The sequence below is a fragment of the Grampus griseus genome (assembly GCF_964374135.1).
Source record: "Grampus griseus genome assembly, chromosome: 13".
In the NCBI taxonomy this organism is placed as follows: Eukaryota; Metazoa; Chordata; class Mammalia; order Artiodactyla; family Delphinidae; genus Grampus; species Grampus griseus.
In genome coordinates this window covers 40,452,699-40,472,000 of record NC_139007.1, presented here as the reverse complement: position 1 = coordinate 40,472,000, position 19,302 = coordinate 40,452,699, and the positions used below count along the sequence as shown (strand labels likewise).

Below are 19,302 nucleotides of genomic sequence, written 5' to 3'. Positions count from 1 at the left end.
CCATGGGCTTCAAGTAGATCACGTCAAAGGTATTCTCTACTGTCTTCAGAACTAGCTAGATCCTCTTTTCTCTCTCTCTCTCTCTCCTCATTCCATTGTGGTTGTGCTCATATTCATATTCTCTGTTTCCATATGGTGTGACTGCAGGAACTTCTAATAAGAGCTAACAGTGGTCCAAGATGAACTTCCTGCTTTTCTCCCATTCAGCAGCTCATAATCTATTTTCATTTCTTATACGAAGCAATTTTTGTTCCCTTATATCATGCTTTGTGTTTTTATCTTATATATTTATTTTAAAAGGATTTAATTCCTAAATCCAAAATTTAGGAATTGCGAACAGTGTAACAAATGGTACATAAAATGGTTTATTTGATGATTTTACAATTTCAAAAATTGTTGTATCCCAGAGATTCCCATTCTCACTAAGGCCTTGAAAAATGTACTCTAAATCTGCCTTTACCTTTTTTCCACTTATGTGGGTCTCATTTATTGTGTCTAGCTTCTGTAAATGCACAGAAATTATTTTTTCTGTGTCACCAGTGACCTTCTCATTGTCCCAAGGTTGCCTCTTCTCAGCTTTCATTCTGTTGCAGCTGAAGGCTACCTCTTCCTTTTTAAACTCTTAGCTTCTAGAACCCTATGCTGACCGTTTTCTTACCTTGGATGCTCTTTCACCAGTTCTTTCACTGGCTCTTGTTCTTCTACCCTTTATTCCTCTCAGCATTATTTTTTTCTTATATTTTTAAAATACCATTTATCTACTTGTAAACAATACCAAAATATACAAAATCAAACATTATGGAAATATATAATATAGTAGAAAATGGTAATCTCTCCAAACCCTGCTATCAGAGATCAGGCAGGATATATATAAAATAAATTATGCAATTTGTAAAAATTATGGGTAAGATGGATAATATAACAAAACGATGCTAATTCTAGTCATGAAAAACCTAGTCTTTCCGAGCCCCCACGTCATTCTGTCTGACCGGCACCCCTCCCTAACCTTTGCCCCACCCCTCCTCTGCTGCCCCTGGGCAAACTCCCCTCCTCTCACGTTGACTGCAACCGCACTGACCTCCTTGCTCTTTCTCCAGTGAGTCACCCTGCCAGCTCACCAAGGTTTTTCCTCACTGCTCCGAACACCATGATCTTGCTCTGCTGCAGATCTCGTGGTAGCCCTCATCAACTCTCAGAGCACAGGCTAGACAGTGCTCAAGAACCCATCCAGGGGCTTCCCTGGTAGCGCAGTGGTTGAGAGTCTGCCTGCCGATGCAGGGGACACGGGTTCGTGCCCCGGTCCGGGAATATCCCACATGCCGCGGAGCGGCTGGGACCGTGAGCCATGGCCGCTGAGCCTGCGCGTCCGGAGCCTGTGCTCCGCGGCGGGAGACACCACAATGGTGAGAGGCCCGCGTACCACACACACACACACACACACACACACACACACACAAACCCATCCAGTTCTGCTACCCAAATGACTTGTGCCAAAAGCAGAACCACTGCAAACAGCAAGCGAGCACTACCTAGGGTTTCCTTCTCTTTAGAATCATCAGTGCCTTACCACTCTGTTCTCCCCGATGCCCACTGTTCTCCGTAACGTGTCTCTGCTTTACCTGTGCCTCAAGCCTTTCAAGTTGCTCTTCCCTTATTACTGCACTTTCTTCACGTCTTATCCCAGATGTTACCTTCTCAGAGAGGCATTATGTAAGTAATTTAAAATTATGCTTAAATGATGTTGGAAATAACACCCTGTCATCCCACTCCCAACAGTACCTATCCCCATTCCTTGCTTTATATATTATCTTAAAAGGCATAACAGTCAAGAGCCTATCCCTTAACTCAATAACTGGAATATTACCAATAGCTTGCTTCTATTTATGTTTTTTCCCTCATCCTGTCCTCTTGTCTCCTCCCAAGAGGTAACAAATATCCTGAATTTTGAACCTATTATTCACTCCTTTTAAAAAATAGGTTTATCACATTTGTATATATGCCTGAACAGAACATTTTTTAGCTTTGCTCGGTTTTAAGTTTTATGAAAATGGCATCCTGTGTATATAGTCTTCTAAAACTTGCTTTTTTTCTCTCAACATAATGCTTCCAAGATCTGAACATTTTTTACTTTTGTCTGTAATTCAGTGATTTTCACTGCTGTTTTAAAATTCATTGTGTGACTCTACCACGATTAATTTCTCCATTTTCCTATTGGCTAGAAATTTGGGTTGCGTCCAGATTTTTTTTTTTTATTACAAACTGTGCTGCTATGAACATTCTTTGGTGTTTCTAAAAATGGAATTACTGAGTCAAAGGGTATGCAATTGTTCAGTTTTGCAAGATGATGCCAAATTGTTTTCCAAAAAAGTTGTACCAATTTATTCTCCCACCAGCAATGTATTGGAGCTCCCCTGAGGTACTTCCTACTCAACTGTTCTTAATTTTTAACCAATTTACTAGGTGTAAAATGGTATCTCACTGTGATTTTAATTTGCATTTTCCCCATTATTGATGAGGTATAGCATCATCTTTTCATATGCTTAGTGGTTAAACATTTTCTTCTTTTTGTTAAATCCCTGTTTGGACGTTTTGTCCATTTTTCTGTTAGCTTGTTTTTCATATTGATTTGTAGGAGTTCTTTATTCTGGATACTAAACCTTTGTTACTGATAAGTGTTGCAAATACTTCTGCCTGTCTGTGCTTTGTCTTTTTATTTTCCTTATCTTTGATGATTGGAAGTTATTTTAATAGACAAATTTATGTCTTTTCTCTTATGGTTATTCTTTGTATCTTGTTTAAGAAATTCTTCCTCACCTCAGAAAGATATTCTCCAGTTTTTATTTCCTCCAAAGTTTTAAAGTTTTGCTTTTCACATTTAATTCCTTAATCCTCCTGAAATTGTTGTTTATATGATATGAGGTGAGGATTCATTTTACTTATTTTTTTCCCACTTAGATAACCTGTTGTGCCAGCACCACTTATTGATTAGTTCTTCCTTTCTCCACTGATCTGAAGTTCTCTCTCAGTATTTTGGTTCCATCTGGGTTCTCCATTCTCTCCCATTGATCAGTTTGTCTATCCCTGTACTAGAACCACACTGTTTAATCACTATAGCTTTAAAATAAATCTTGATATAATGTTTTGAGCCAGATTCCTCTCCTCATCCCCTACCCCTAACACTTTGTGAATATCTTGGCTATTCTTAGCTCTTTGCTCTTTCACATACATTTTAAAATCAGCTTTTCAAGTTCCACAAGGAAACTCTGATGGAATTTTGATTGAAATTGCATTGAATATACAGAGAAGTATTGGGAGAATTGATGTCTTTACTATATTGAGTCTTCTTATCTATTAACATGAGCTCTTAATTTATTTAGAACTTCTTAATATCGTTTAAAACAAGGTTTCAAGGTGTTCTGTATAAAAATCTTATAAATCTTTTGATATATTTATTCCTAGGCACCTTATACTTTTTTGTTGTTGTTGCTATAGAAATGCTGTCTTTGAAAAATTATATTTCCTAGCTTTTTTTTCCTGATATACAGAAATACAGTTGACTTGTTCATATTGTTCAAGTAGCCAGACGGTCTAAACTCTCTTACTTTTGCTAATAATTTGCCTGTAAATACTCTGGGCTTTCTATGTAGATAATTATATTATCTGAAAATAACAATAGTTTTATTTTTGCCTTTCTAATATATATGTCTTTAATTATTGTTTTATAGTAATAGACTTATAGTACAGTGTTGATTTTAGAAGTGTTAATAGTGGGTATTCTTACATTATTCCTGATTTTAAAGGAAATGATTTCAATGTTTCTTTCTTAGTTTTTGATATATACCCATTATCAGGTTAAGGAAGTTTTTTCTAGTCTAACTTGCTGTGAGTTTTTATCATGACTGGGTGTTAAATTTTATGAGCTGCTTTTTCAGCCTCTATCAAGATAATTAAATCATCTTTCTTCTTTAATCTGTCACTGTGGTGATGGACTTATATAGATTTTCTTATATTAAGCCATCCTGGCATTCCTTTTTCTGGATTTGGCTTATTACTATTTTGTTTAATATTTTTGAGTGGAGTTGGCCTGAAGTTTTTCTTTCTTATCCTTTTTTGGTTTTTCTGTCAAGGTTATACTGGCTTTCTAGAATGTGTTGGGAGTATTCCCTCTTCTTCTATTCTCTGAAAACGTTTGAATAAAATTGAAACAATCTGTTCATTGAAAATTTGGAGAACTTGCCTCTGTGATCATCTGTTTTCTTGGTAGCAAGATTTTTCTTTTTAACATCTTTATTGGAGTATAATTGCTTTACAATGGTGTGTTAGTTTTTGCTTTAAACAAAGTGAATCAGCTATACATATACATACATCCCCATATCTCCTCCCTCTTGCATCTCCCTCCCACCTTCCCTATCCCACCCCTCTAGGTGGTCACAGAGCACCGAGCTGATCTCCCTGTGCTATGCGGCTGCTTCCCACTAGCTATCTGTTTTACATTTGGTAGTGTATATAAGTCCATACCACTCTCTCACTTCGTCCCAGCTTACCCTTTGGTAGCAAGATTTTTAAGTCCAGTTTTACTTTATTTACTACTTCTTGGTTTCTTCAGGTTTTCTAATTCATTTTGAGTCAATTTGTAGGTTACAGTTTCTTGAATTTGCCTATTTTGTATATATTTTTAAATTAACAGATATAGTTTTTTAATAGGGTTCTTTTATCTTTCTAACCTCCACTGAATCTATAGTTATGTTTCTTTTTAAAATTTGTAATATCATCTATTTGCACTTTCTCTCCTTTTGATGTAGTTGTCCTAAAGGCTTCATAAATCCTCTCTTGTTCATAAATTCCTGTCCTTACCTTTATACTTCTACTTTCTTTTGTTTTAGTCTGTTGAATTTTGTTTTGTTTTAACTTCTTAACTTAGGCACATAATTATTTTGAGCCTTTCTTCCTAACGTAAATATTTAAGGCTATACATTTCCCTTGTAAGTTCCACAGGTTTTGATAGGTCATACTATCATTATTCCATTTCTGAGTATTTTAAATTTCTTCATACTTTCTCCTTTTACCTTTGAATAATTTAGAGGTATTTTTACATTTCCAAATATATGGAGTTTTAGATTTATACTTTTGTAATTGACTTTTGAGGGGGGGCTGCATTGGGTCTTCATTGCTGTGCGTGGGCTTTCTCTAGTTGCGACGAGTGTGGGCTTTTCATTGCGGTGGCTTCTCTTGTTGTGGAGCATGGGTTCTAGGCGTGTGAGCTTCAGTAGTTGCAGCACATGGGCTTCAGTAGTTGTAGAGCGCAGGCTCAGCAGTTGTGGCGCACAGACTTAGTTGCTCCACGGCAAGTGGGATCTTCTAGGACCAGGGATCGAACCTGTGTCCCCTGCATTGGCAGGCTGATTCTTAACCACTGCACCACCAGGGAAGTCCCTGTAATTGACTTTTAACTTAATTTCATTGTGGTCAGAGAACATAGTCTGTTTGATAACAATTCCTTGAAATTTCTTGAGACCCGCTAGTACACTAACAACATTTGTAAATGTTCCATGTATGATTGAAAAAAAAAATGTGTACTCTCTAATTAAAAAGTTGTGTATATGCCTGTTAGATCAACTTTGTTAATTGTGTCCTTTGGATGGTCTATATCTTACTAATCTTTTGTCTGCTTGACATATCAATTATTGAGAAACGTTTGTTATCCTTGGTCTTTTCCCTCCCTGAAATTATATCAAATACATATATATTTCAAGTACATAATGAGTGTTAGGAGTGTTCTCTCTTCCTGGTGAATTGAATCTTGTATCATTACGTGGTGACCATCTCTACTCCTAATAATGCTTTTGTCTTAAAAGCTATTTTGTCTGACATTACTATAGTTGATTCTTTTAGCAGTTTGCCTGCTCTTTTAATAGGCTTTTACTTTCAGCTTTTATGGTCCTTCCACTCAGATGGATCTCTTGTAAATAGTATGTGAATGGATTAAAGTATGTTTTTAGCAGGAAAATGTATTGTTTTAGTCCTTAGGCCTAAGCTAGGAAGTTTTTCCTACAGAAAGGGTTTCCTTTTGCTTCTTCTGGTTTACTTTAGTCCCCATGGGAGTCTTGACTGATTGTCAGGGAACAGGCTCAGTTTCTTCACCTTGCTGGTGGTCCAGGGTTCAGTGTCCCCAGTGAAGTGTGTTACTGGCATCTGCTCCCAGGTCCATCCTGCCTTTCCTTCCTTCTCCAGCCCTTATTTGGGGGTGGGGCTGGGGTTGTTGTAGATATCCTTATCTCAGTGGTTCCCGAGACGTTTTGGCACCAGGGACCAGTTTCATGGAAGACAGTTTTTCCTTGAATTGGAGTGGGGAGGATGGTGCAGGCGGTAATGCGAGCGATGGGGGTCGATGGGGAGCGGCAGATGAAGCTTCGCTCACTTGCCTGCCGCTCACCTCCTTGCTGTGCAGCCGGACTGGTACTGGTTTGCGGCCCGGGGGCTGGGGACCCCTGCCTTATCTCTTGTGAGATCAAGGATCCTTCAAGGAACGTTTCTTAGGCAGCATATATATTGTTGTTCTGTAATGGCAGGGTCTCCTAGAGCACCTACTCAGCCATAATACCAGATGCGGAAATCTCTTTGTGTTCTCCTTATTTAATTTTTATCCACAGTACTTATCAATACTGATGTACTGTACATTTGTTATTTATTGCCCTTCTCTTCCCACTAGAATGTAAGCTCCATGAGGTCAAGGATCTTGCCTGGTTTTGTTTACTACTGTATCTCTAGCATCTAAATCACTGCTAGATACTCAATCAGTATTTGTTGAATGAGTGACTATGGAGGGAAGTGAAGGTGGTGCAAAAAAGCAATGCCAAATCTTGAACTTTTCCCTTGAAATGCTCTTATGTGTTGCTCCATGACCATTGTCACAAGTTAGGGACCCCTTACTTTTCCCTTGACTATTGTAACCACTTCCAACTGGTCTCTGTCTCTACTTTGTGGTCCACCTTCCCTTCTCAGTTCATCCTTCACAGTGCTACCAGAGTTTTTTCCTAAATATAGATCTGATTGTCTCACTGTCTTGTGTCGGCTTAGCCTATAGCATAAATTGTAGTTTCTTTAATGTGACGTTTAATTTCCAACATAGTTCCTAGCCTTAGGAATGCTCTACACTGAGCATTCTATGCTCTAGTCAAAATCAAAATACTTGTAGGCTCTCCCAGTATGTCATGTCCCTGGGTTTTCTTTGTGACCAGGCTCTTACTTTTAGGGTTCTCTAAGCCTGAAAAGTCATTCTTCTGTTTATGCTTATCAAAATCTTAGGCACTCTTAAATTCATCAAAAGTCATCTCGTTCCTAAAGACTATCCTGATATTCACTGAGAAGAATCATCTATTCCTGGCAATTTATTTTGCTGTTTTGGTACTTTCTGTAATCTGCCTTGTACTCTAAAAAGTAATCTGTCTGTCTTTCCCTACTAGATATTAAACTCCTTGAAGTCAAGGGCTTCATGTTTTATTTCTCTTTGTTTCCTGAAAGTCTGCAGGACAGTGTTTTATACATAATGGATCTTTGATAAATAGTTGTTAAACTTGAATTTTGAAGGTTTGGTTTTTTGTCTGATGCATTTTTCTCTTTCTGCTACAGTAAACTAATCTTGTCTCATGTCTTCAATTATCACACTCCAGTGACAATTACTTTCAAATCTAAATCTTTGGGTTTCCCTGGTGGCACAGTGGTTAAGAATCTGCCTGCCAATGCAGGAGACACAGGTTTGAGCCCTGGTCCAGGAAGATCCCACATGCTATGGAGCAACTAAGCCCATGCGCCACAACTACTGATCCTGCGCTCTGGAGCCCACGAGCCACAACTACTGAGCCTGCGTGCTGCAACTACTGAAGCCCATGCACCTAGGGCCCGTGCTCTGCAATAAGAGAAGCCACGACAATGAGAAGGCTGCGCACTGCAATGAAGAGTAGCCCCCGCACCGCAACTAGAGAATGCCCGCATGCAGCAGTAAAGACCCAGCGCAGCCAAAAATAAATAAATAAAATATAAATTTATTTTTTAAAAAAATCTAAATTTTCCTATTTCCACTCCCCTGGCTAGTACAACTAGGCCTCTCATATCACTCAAACTCAATGTGCCGTCTCCTTCTCTTTGTTGTTCCCCCTCCCAAATCAGTACCTCTCATAAATTTTCTATCACAAGGGCACCATTCTTCCAGTCACATAAACTCAAAACCTTAATGAAATCTTTATCACCCTTTGTCTTAATCTTCTGCCTTCAACTAGTCACAAAGTCCTGTTAATTTCTCCTTTAAAATGTTCCTCAGCTCCATAACTCCCTCGTCATTTCAGCTGAGAAGTCCTTGGATGAAGCGCTTATCACCTTACACCCAGTTCTGATACCTCCCTCTTTCCTGTAATCTCACTGCCTGTAATGTGTACAAAGGTCCGATTACTTCACCTGGCAGTTAAGACTCTGCAGGGTCTAGGTTCATTTTACCACCTCCAACATGAGTCCTCTGCCTTCTGTCAAGTCAGACTTATTACTCTCTCCTAAGCTTGCTTCGTGCATAGCCCTTACCTTTCTTTTTTTTTTTTTTTTTGGTACGCGTGACTCTCAGTGTTGCAGCCTCTCCCGTTGCGGAGCACAGGCTCCGGACGCGCAGGCCCAGCGGCCATGGCTCACGGGCCCAGCCACTCCGCGGCATGTGGGATCTTCCCGGACCGGACACGAACCCGTGTCCCCTGCATCGGCAGGCGGACTCTCAACCACTGCGCCACCAGGGAAACCCAGCCCTTACCTTTCTTCTGCTCTGCCATTCTAGCTTCTGTTCATTTTTCAGGATCTGGATGATGGACATAGCCGCTGCCCCACCTCCAGTGAACATTTCCCTTAACAATGGAAGCTCTTGTTAATCAGTTCCTTCTTTGAACTTTTTTTTTCTTTAATGCTTATTGTTTTCATTGAAACTTTAAAAAGAGCTGGAAAATTGGAAGAGATCTTAAAAGTAATCTAGTTTAGCCTCTAACCCAAGATCTCAGTCCTCTCCATAACTCATAATTAGCATTACCTTCTAGAATTATACAAAACTTCTGATATTTCTTTCTACTTATGTAGTGAGCATCTGGAGGTTAGGAACTTGGTTTACTGTGCCTTTATTTTTCCTCTTAATTCTTTGTATGGTTAGTATGGTTGGTTCTTTCTCCCTAGAAGACACTAAAAATATATTCATTGATTAAATAAGTGAATCATAAATTTTTCTCTCCAAAGAGTTTACAGAGGAGACTTACTTGCCCAAAAGTGTGTATCTTCACAGTTTCTCTGTTTCCAAATGTCTACAAAAAAGGATGACTTAAAAGACGCTGGATACATTTGCAGCCTACTCTTTTCTTTATATAGCTCTGTATTAGCCTTGGCTTTTATTTTCCTACATCTTGAAATTATATTTGGAATTTCTCACTTTTACATGAACTATGGCTGAAAATGTGTATGAATTTTAATGGAGTCTGCTGAATGTTGACCATGTTTTCCTATAGTAGTAGCTTAGAAATATTTAGCAAGGAATATTCCACTTGATTCATTTAAATGAAGGTAGTTATATTGTGGCTGGAAATTTTATGTAAAAATTTTCAACCACAAAAGCCCTTTATTGTGGGCAGCAATAGGACAGCTTATAATTTGTGCAGGTTTAAGAATTATTCTTACTCATTACTTTTGTGGGGTAAATAGAAATGATAGCTTTAATTCCTTTGTGATTTTTTGTATGATATGATTTTGAAAATAAGATGTTTCTATAGCAAGGATGTTTTTGGAAAGTTAGTGCTAACTTCAAGTATGTCAAATGCTTTAACTATATAGAGGGTACTTGATATTCAATTATAGTTTTGATGAAAATCCAAAAGTGATATTTTCATATTATAAGAACTTTTTTCCATTTTAGAGCATGTCAAAAGAATAAATATAGTAATTTGAATGCTCTATTTTTATTTCTAGAAACCAGCAAATATCCTAGTAATGGGAGAAGGTCCTGAGAGGGGGAGAGTCAAAATAGGTAGGTAATTATTTCTAAAATAATTTACTAAGAAACTGAAGTGACTGCAAAGATGGTTTCCCTTTTTAATACTCTTATTTAAGTAGTTAATTTAAAAATTAATTCCTCATAATATTTGTAGAAAAGATGTTGGGAAATGTAGATAGTTTGTAAAATCCCTCAGATTTATTCCCAAAATAAGGTTCTATAATTCTAAGCTGAAGCAAGCAAAAAATTCATTCCCATACAATACCCCAAGTGTGCGTTTATGCTACTATTACCGTCCTGCACAGTCACCCTAAACATAATCTCTGAATCTTACTTTTGTCTCAGCTTTACCAAATGTTTCCCGGAATACATCCCTCTCACCCTGACCTAGTACATACAGATCTTCACAGATACCTCCCCCCGCCCTCCCCTCCCTCCACCACATGTCCTGTGCCAGGTACCAACATATCTTTTCCAAATGAATGTATATATTTATAGACTCTCTTGCTTGCCAGTCTTAGATTAAGGCACTGGCAGAAGTCTTGTCTCTGTATTAAAAATTTCTTTGCAACTTGAAAGTTCTGAAAGAAATTGGCATCATTTATACCTATGACATATTTGGGGAGAAAATGAGCTAAGAAATGCTTTGTTCTAATTTCTTACAATAGAACTTAACATTTATTGATGTCCAATGCTTTTTAGAAAGATCTTAAAGTAAATTTTGTTTCAGCAACCTGCTTTCTTTGCTGTTAGAATATATCATGGTCGAAGTGGTGCGGAATTGTGCTAACTTGACATACTACAAATTCATTCTGTCCTGCTTCAACCAAGTGTGCCCTGCTGCTTGGTTTTCTACTTCTTCAATTAATTCACTAGCCCAGTTCCTGAAGAAGCTGTTCTAAACCAACTTTTCTTTCTTTAAACCTCTACTCTGACTTTACTGAGATTGAGTCATAAAAAAATTCTGTTGTTGTTAGTTAAGAACCAGGTGGCTGCTTTCCTTCCCTTTCCACTTTCCTTCCTCCTCCCTCCCATCCCCTTTCTACCGCTCCTCACTTTTCTGTTTCACTCTCACACTTTTACTTGGAGGCATTTATTGAGTACCTAGTTTTTCTAGACCCTCGTGAAAGGGAAATAAAGGATGGTTCTTCTATGGGGGACACTAAGATAGATACTTTCAAATGTTATCTCATTTGCTTTACACAACCACCCTCTATGGTAGATACTGCAGATAAGGAAAGCTGGATTTAGAGAGACTGTAGCTTACTCAGCCTTTCAAAGGAAGGACTTGAATTCCAAGTCTGGGGTCTCTTTCCCTCCAAACACTGCTGCCTAGTGATATCGGAGTTATCTGGTATGACCTCACTGACCACTTTTTGTCAGCACAGCTCTGCCTTTGAAACAGTCTCAGAGAAAGAGTGTCTCTTTCTCCTAAGTCCTATCTGATGTCCTTCCTAGCTTCTAAATATCTCCTGCTGTACTTGAGCCCTTCTTATTACAGTATCTCCATTCTCTCCTTCTCAAGTTTCTCCTCTTCACCTTTAAACATTCATAATCCTCACCCCAATTTTTTTTAACATCTTTATTGGAGTATAATTGCTTCACATTGTTGTGTTAGTTTCTGCTGTATAACAAAGTGAATCAGCTATACGTGTACATATATCCCCATATCCCCTCCCTCTTGCATCCCCTCCCATCCTCCCCATCCCACCCCTCTAGGTGGTCACAAAGCACCGAGCTGATCTCCCTGTGCTATGCAGCTGCTTCCCACTAGCTATCTATTTTACATTTGGTAGTGTGTGTGTGTCAGTGCTACTCTCTCACTTCGTCCCAGCTTACCCTTCCCCCTCCCCGTCCTCAAGTCCATTCTCTATGTCTGCGTCTTTATTCCGGTCCTGCCCCTAGGTTCTTCAGAACCTTTTTTTTTTTAGATTCTATATATATATATGTTAGCATACAGTATTTGTTTTTCTGACTTACATCACTCTACATGACAGTCTCTAGGTCCATCCACCTCACTACAAATAACTCAATTTCGTTTCTTTTTATGGCTGAGTAATATTCCATTGTATATATGTGCCACATCTTCTTTATCCATTCATCTGTCGATGGACACTTAGGTTGCTTCCATGTCCTGGCTATTGTAAATAGTGCCGTAATGAACACTGTGGTACATGTCTCTTTTTGAATTATGGTTTTCTCAGGGTCTGTGCCCAGTAGTGGGATTGCTGGGTCGTATGGTAGTTCTACTTTTAGTTTTTTAAGGAACCTCCATACTGTTCTCCATAGTCCTCACCCCAGTTTAACATAAATTTTCTCATATCCATTTTGTTTTCTTTACAATTTGTTCAATTTTTCCCCTTGTTCCTCTACTTCTAAAATACATGATGTTTACGCATTGTTTTCACTTACCCTAATTTGTTATTATCTGATGTCTTAATTCTGCCCCTCTATTGAAACTGCTCTCTAAAAGGCCATCTATGATCTCTGTCTTACCAAATCTAATGGCCTGTGTTTAATTGTTGTTTTCCTTTACTGTCTTGTTATTTGTTCTTCTGGCTAGTCTGGCCTTGTGACCGTCTTTTCCTTTAGTCTATATGACATCATGTAATTCTATTTTTCTATCTACTACTTTTGCTGTTACTTCTGTATTTTATTCATTTTTGCCTCTTATTCCTATTACCTTTTTGTTTCAAGACAGCCTAGGTACTGGCTTGGGACATGGCCTCCCTCCACAATGACTTCTTTAGGGAATTGATACGTTGTGGCCTCAAAAGCTTGGGTTCTATGAAAATGATTCTGAGATCTGCATCTCAGATTCTATTCTCTTACCCTAGATGAAATGTTTATCTCTATTTGGATGTTCTGCTGGCAACCTATATTGCATTAATTCCAAACCAAATTCATCATCATCATCTTATACTTTCGCATGCTGTACCAGTCATCACATTTATGCCAGTCACCAAACTTAATGTCTTCTCCTTATTCTCCCAAATAGCCCTACTACTCCTCAACATAAATTCTGTATTCTAGCCAGGCCAGTTAATTGCCTTATTGTTAAGAGTTTTAGGATTATAATTCTATCCAAGATTAAAGATAAAATCAGGGTTAAAAGTAAGCAATAATTGGTATTAAAGGTCTAGTGAACGATTAATCTAGTTGATTAAATTGTTTTTAAATTTTGTTTTAATAGCACATTATTTTTTAAAAAAATCAGTAATGCTCTGATGTCTATGCTTCACACTTTATAACAGTTCTTTTTTGACTGAAAGGGAAAGAAAGCATAGTCAAATGGAAAACATACTGTGCCCTTTCCTGTATCTGAGGCTTCCCCTCCCCAGCAACCTGAAGACTTCCAGGTCTTACCTAAAATGCTTATCGCCGCCTTTACTGTTCACAGTGATCCATCCTTCAGAATCCAGCTCAAGTTCCACTTTCGATTTAGTCCACTCCTACAAATGTTTATCAGACATTGTTCCAGATAAAACTGTGAGGGAGACATAACCCCTTCCCTCAAGGGACTTCAAGTCTAGTAGAAACCAGCAGCAACTCTCCTTTAGTCTTACAGTACTTATCCTTTTTATTTTTATCTACTCCATGTATTTTGTCATCTCACCTTCATGTAAGCTCCTTGGCAGTAGACACTGCCTTCTGCTGCTTTTCTATCATTTGATACTGTCTAATTAGCACCCACACCAGAATTTTACTACCCCTGTCTGTTGAATTGAACAATTTCACTCATATCTATTAGGAAACACCTATTAGGTGTTTATATCATAAACTCACTCATATCTATTAGGAAACACCTATTAGGAAAATAGGTGTTAGGAATGTTTAGGCTAATTACCTTTTGTCTAAATTAGTAATTATTTGAAAAATGGTTTGAAACTCCTTTAAAGTTCATACAATAGATGGGAATTGTTTTTAAGAATATTTATTGTTTCGTCTGGCCTTGATTTCATTTTTCAGTGAATAGATGTGGCTTATATAAAACTTAGAAGGTGGAGAATAAGGGGAGAAATACTGGCTTTAGCCTTTACTTAAAAATAGCATGCTTTTCTATGTATGAAAGAGTATTCCATCATATTACTTTGCCATCAACAACAATCAGCATCTACTAAATATATAGAGCAGTGCTTTGAGGTAGGTGTAATATTGGTAGAATGGTTTTGAATATTTGCGTTTGCTATAGGGAAATTTGCTTAAGAAAGTGTAGGCATCAGCATAGGCATCCTTGGGTAGCTTTATTTTTTAAGACCTGGGTCCTCCAAAGCATTCTCAGAAAGTCTTGTAAATTATTCAAACTCTAAAGAAACAAAGTCACTGTAAATTAAAAATTTAATGTATATCATAGTATATTGGTTTTCGATTAAATGATACTCTGTAGCTGAAACTTTACTATTTGTGCATTGTATAGTACACTAGGGACCCTTATACAGTCAAAATATACTGTGTATATATTTCATATTATAGAGGTTTATCATTTTTGTGATTTTTGCCTTTGTGACATGCAGTTATCATATGTGTAATCTATTGGATATCAGTTCCATGGTTAAGAATGTAGCTGCTAAATTATAACATGCTTTTTGTTTGTACTGGCATTTTCACTTCCTATCCCTGTGACTTTGGGCAAGTCATTGAACTGCTTTGGGCCTTAGATTCTTCATCACAGAAGTGTGGCAAGGGCAGTACTTATTAAACCAGCATTCTTATGAGGATTAGACGAAGTGATGTATGATGTATGTGAAAACCATTTGTAAACTCTGAAGTGCTTTATAGGTATAAGGTATTTATTCTTTAGGAAATCTTAAGAAAATTAGTCACCAACACCTTATTATAGTAATAGTCTTACTACTTTTGTGTACCTCTAATATTTTAGTTATCTTTGGTATAGACCTTTGTTAAATGCTGAATTATAACATTCTCTCTTATGTGTTCTATGTTCTTGGAACCATGTATGTGATGTGCTGATAACTGTACAACAACTGGCTCTCTGGGGGGGAAAACCCCAATTTGTAGCATTTGCTGTTTTCCATGATGTAAATACTCCCACCATAGCCAATTTCAAGCCACAAACATGACGTTACTGAACAGAGTTCAAAAGATGTGTATGAATTGGCTCTGCTGGGTCCATGAGAGCCAACCAACTCTAGCACACACTGAACTAAGATATAGTCAGGTTTTTTTGATATATAGGCATACAGAAGTCATAATCAATCATGGAAACTTTTAGACTATTTTCTATTTTTAAAATATTTAAGAATATTATTCTGTCTCTGAAAGCCAGGAATCTGAAGTCAGACCTGGATTCTAATTCTGACTCTGTAGTTACTAGTTCTATGACCTTGGACAAGTCAGAATATCTCTAAGCCTCAGTTTCTTCATCAGTAAAATAGGCACAATAGTAGTATCTACCTCAGAAGGGGAGATTTGGTGCCTGGTACAGACCACTGGTTGAAAAGAGAGGAAAAAGGATTGCTTTATAAGGTTAGTGGGCTATTGTCATCAACCTTGCATGGTTATAAGAGCATGCCAACCTGATTTCTTATTATTTTATTTTTTAGCTGACATGGGTTTTGCCAGATTATTCAATTCTCCTCTAAAGCCACTAGCAGATTTGGATCCAGTAGTTGTGACTTTTTGGTATCGGGCTCCAGAACTTTTGCTTGGTGCAAGGCATTATACAAAGGCCATTGGTAAGTTAGTCTAAAATGATTTACTTATAGTTGGTAAGTATTACATTATCATATCATTATCATATGATATTGCATTATCATAAATACTAAATGGTATAATAATAAAGCTGCTTTGTAAAAACCACTTTAAATTTCTTTGTAAAAGTCCTGTTGTTTATATTCCCAGATTTTGTAATCTGGTAGATTTGGATTTTTAACTGTATAGGAGAATATGATTCCTTTAAAAAAAGAAATTTTCTTTCAGAGGATAGAAGTATCTGATCTTGTTGAGTTGCTATAGAAACAATAACATGCAAATGTTATTTTTTACTTACTATCAATCAGAAGAACTGGAGAGAGGTTTAGACTTGTTTTCTTCACAAAAAGAAAAAAACAGAAAAACGGGAGTAGTGTAGTTATTGGAGAGAGCCCCTTCTATTTGGGGAAAAGTTAGTCAGTCAGTCCTTTCCTAAGCAAGAAACAATATGACTAATCTTTCTCTCTTGCCATTACAGTTTTCAGAATGGCAGTTTCTCCATTAAGGTAGGAAATAGAGCCTGGGTAGATTAGCTGTGCTCAGCATCTTGCCATCTCACCAAGTGAAAAAACTGAGTAAGAAAACCTGTTATAAACATACTCTGTAAAATTTTAAGTCTCCTTCAGAACAGAGGCATCAGAGATTTTGCTACCTGTCATTACAGTGTCCTCAGAGGTCCCAGCTGCTAATTGAGGGAGTCAGGAAGAGAGAGCTGTCCTCAGACCTAGATATTGCTTTAAAGGAGGTAAAAAGAGAGGGGAGGGAGGGAGTAAATAGTACTGTTAATGTGAAGGGCTAGTTCTGTAAGGTACTTAAATTTGCTCTAAGTGTGTTTCTTTAAATTTTCCTTTTCTTGAATTTTCTGTTTACTTGTATTAGACTAATATCTGTTTTGACTACATTTAGCCGCTTTTGTTGAGTTCTATTTGATAAAGGCACTTAAGCTGTAAAATTATTAAAAATAGACAAGTCAGCTCAATCCTTTTTCTGTTAAGCTTATGAAAAACCTGCTGGCAGCCAAAGAACTATAAATGAAGTTCTCACGTTTGAAAAGATTAGACTCATAATTAACCTATTCATGGGTAAAAAGGGAAACAAAAATATAGTAATGTCCTCATTCGTCAGGAGGTCTGATTTCTGCAAAACTCAGATACCCAGAACACATTTATACTTTCTTTGTCTAGGGATTGAGACACTAGCACAGTGCGGAATATTATAATTCTTCGTAAATACTGCTAAAGGATTTTGTTAAATTAGTGAAAAAGGCTATGAGTAGCCACAGCACTGTGAGGAAAACCAGTTTGTGTTTGATAGTAGAGGAGTGTGAGACTGACCTTAGACCTGTCCCCTGGCAGTTGAGCTTATAGTAATAAGGCCCCTTACCAGAGGCTGCCACTCTGTCTGCCAAGGACAGTGGCAGCTGTCTTTGAATAAAGGAGAACTACAAAAAGCAAATGGAAGGGATGGAGCGGTCCTTAGAATGAGGAGTGAAAATCAGACCCTGACTCTATTTACATTCCAATGAATGACTTTTACTGAGGGGCTATATTTTTGAGACATTTAGAATTATGTTTGCTTTTTCTGTTATTAGGTCTCTCTATTGAGAACAGTAAAATCTAGACAATCTCAGAAGGTACCAGAGGATAGGAAGAAACCAAATGTAAGCCAGAGAGAAGGGGAGTGTCAGTTGGAAGCAACAGGGGGTGCCTTAGAACAGGACTGATGATGAGATAACCCAGGGCATAGGGTGGGAGTACAGGATGTGACAACAGCAGACACCCATGTGCATTGGGCTCTTACCAAGCACTATGCAGTCTATGTCTAGAAGGGAGATTTCCAGGAAGAAAAGGCAGGTTCAGCCAAAAACCAACTAAATGATGCCCCACCAAAATCTGTCTCACTCTGAGATTCTTAGCAAACCCATGGTAGTGAGGCCTCTGTTTAACAGGTACCACTGGTGATTCTGTTGTATGTGGTCCCCACACTTTCAGAAGCATAGTTTTATGAATATTTTCTGATTAACTGCTCTACTGTTGGAATAAAAAATAGATGTGTTTTTTTGGAAATAAAGGTAATTGGGTATGAATTGGAAACCAACTGTATTTCTTATTTCCTCAGGGTAAAGAGAACTGAAATTGAATTTTAACCAGCTTGCGACTTACTTGCTCAGTAAAAATAAGATTTACGAATTAAAGATAAAAACATAATTGCTAATTTCTAATTTTAGTCAAGTCCCAATTACTTATTCTGGATAGCAGTTAAGAAAAAAGCTAAGACATAGAAAAAGAGTAATCCCCACATTAGTTATCTTTAGGCTTGAAGTGTATTCATAGCAGATGTAATAAATACACACACATTCACTCATTCTTTTTTTTTAATTAATTAATTAATTTATTTATTTATGGCTGCATTGGGTCTTTATTGCTGCTCGTGGGCTTTCTCTAGTTGTGGCGAGCAGGGGCTACTCTTCGTTGTGGTGCGAGGACTTCTCATTGTGGTGGATTGTCTTGTTGCGGAGCACGGGCTCTAGGCGCACGAGTGTCAGTAGTTATGGCACGTGGGCTCCGTAGTTGTGGCTCACGGGCTCCAGAGCGCAGGCTCAGTAGTTGTGGTGCATGGGCTTAGTTGCTTCGCGGCATGTGGGATCTTCCCGGACCAGGGATCGAACCCGTGTCCCCTGCAGTGGCAAGTGGATTCTTAACCACCGTGCCACCAGGGAAGTCCTGTGTGTTGTTTTTTAAAAAAAATACTTATTAAACAGCATTTATTTAAAAAAATAAATAAAATACTTAAAATACTTATTAAACAGCATTTATTTAAGTGGGTGAGTATGAACATACATCTTACAAAAATTCACATGTACATTTGGCAAAACATTGTGAATATAACATTATACTCTTAGAATCTAAATTAAAACTATTATAGTCTTTCAATGTATAAAATCCAAATAGAATAATCCATAACTGGTTATTTGAAATAGTTAATAAAACTTTGAAAGATGCCTAATTTTATCTTGGCACATTGGAGAGTTGGGGCACCATCTAAGTGAATATGTTCGGATCACATCTACCTCTACTGGTGTCGTACAGTGTCTATATATACTTGTATTTATCAGCTTCTAGAGCTCACTGTTTGTTGAAAAAACTGAAGCTGGTGTCTTTCAGACAAAAGTTGAGTTTTTCCAAATCATCTTGTGCGATCTGTACTGTCTGTCTAGACTGACAGCTCAGAAATTCTGCTCTGTCATTATGCATTTGATTGCTTTAAAGAAATGTATCACCGCACCTGATGATGATATTATTTCAGTCTGTCACATCTTGAGTATTATGCCTTGTAGTAGGTTATCAGTTGACTCCTTTGGCGATTAAATTATTAATAGTGGTTTGAAAGGCTTTTGCCTAAATGTAAATGCATTGCTTGCTAAATTGAGTTTCCCAAGCTTATCTTGATCAGGAAATTTACAAGAAAATGTATTTTATTTGGCTTTCAGTATGTTATGTGATGATACAGCTATTTCATGTGATATATATGTTTTCTTAATATACTTATTGTATTTTGTGTATTGCTTCACTGAAAAGTTT

At 37.6% G+C, this 19,302-nt stretch overlaps 1 protein-coding gene across 2 annotated transcripts in view; it reads left to right on the top strand.

Annotated features, from left to right (window-relative positions):
* CDK19 (cyclin dependent kinase 19) overlaps positions 1-19,302 on the top strand; it is a 178,102-nt gene that overhangs the window by 144,054 nt on the left and 14,746 nt on the right. For both annotated transcript variants that reach the window (XM_082669056.1, XM_082669055.1), the window contains exons 5-6: positions 9,985-10,042; positions 15,574-15,705. In XM_082669056.1, coding sequence (XP_082525182.1) covers positions 9,985-10,042; positions 15,574-15,705 — 190 coding nt within the window. The remainder of the gene's footprint in view (positions 1-9,984; positions 10,043-15,573; positions 15,706-19,302) is intronic.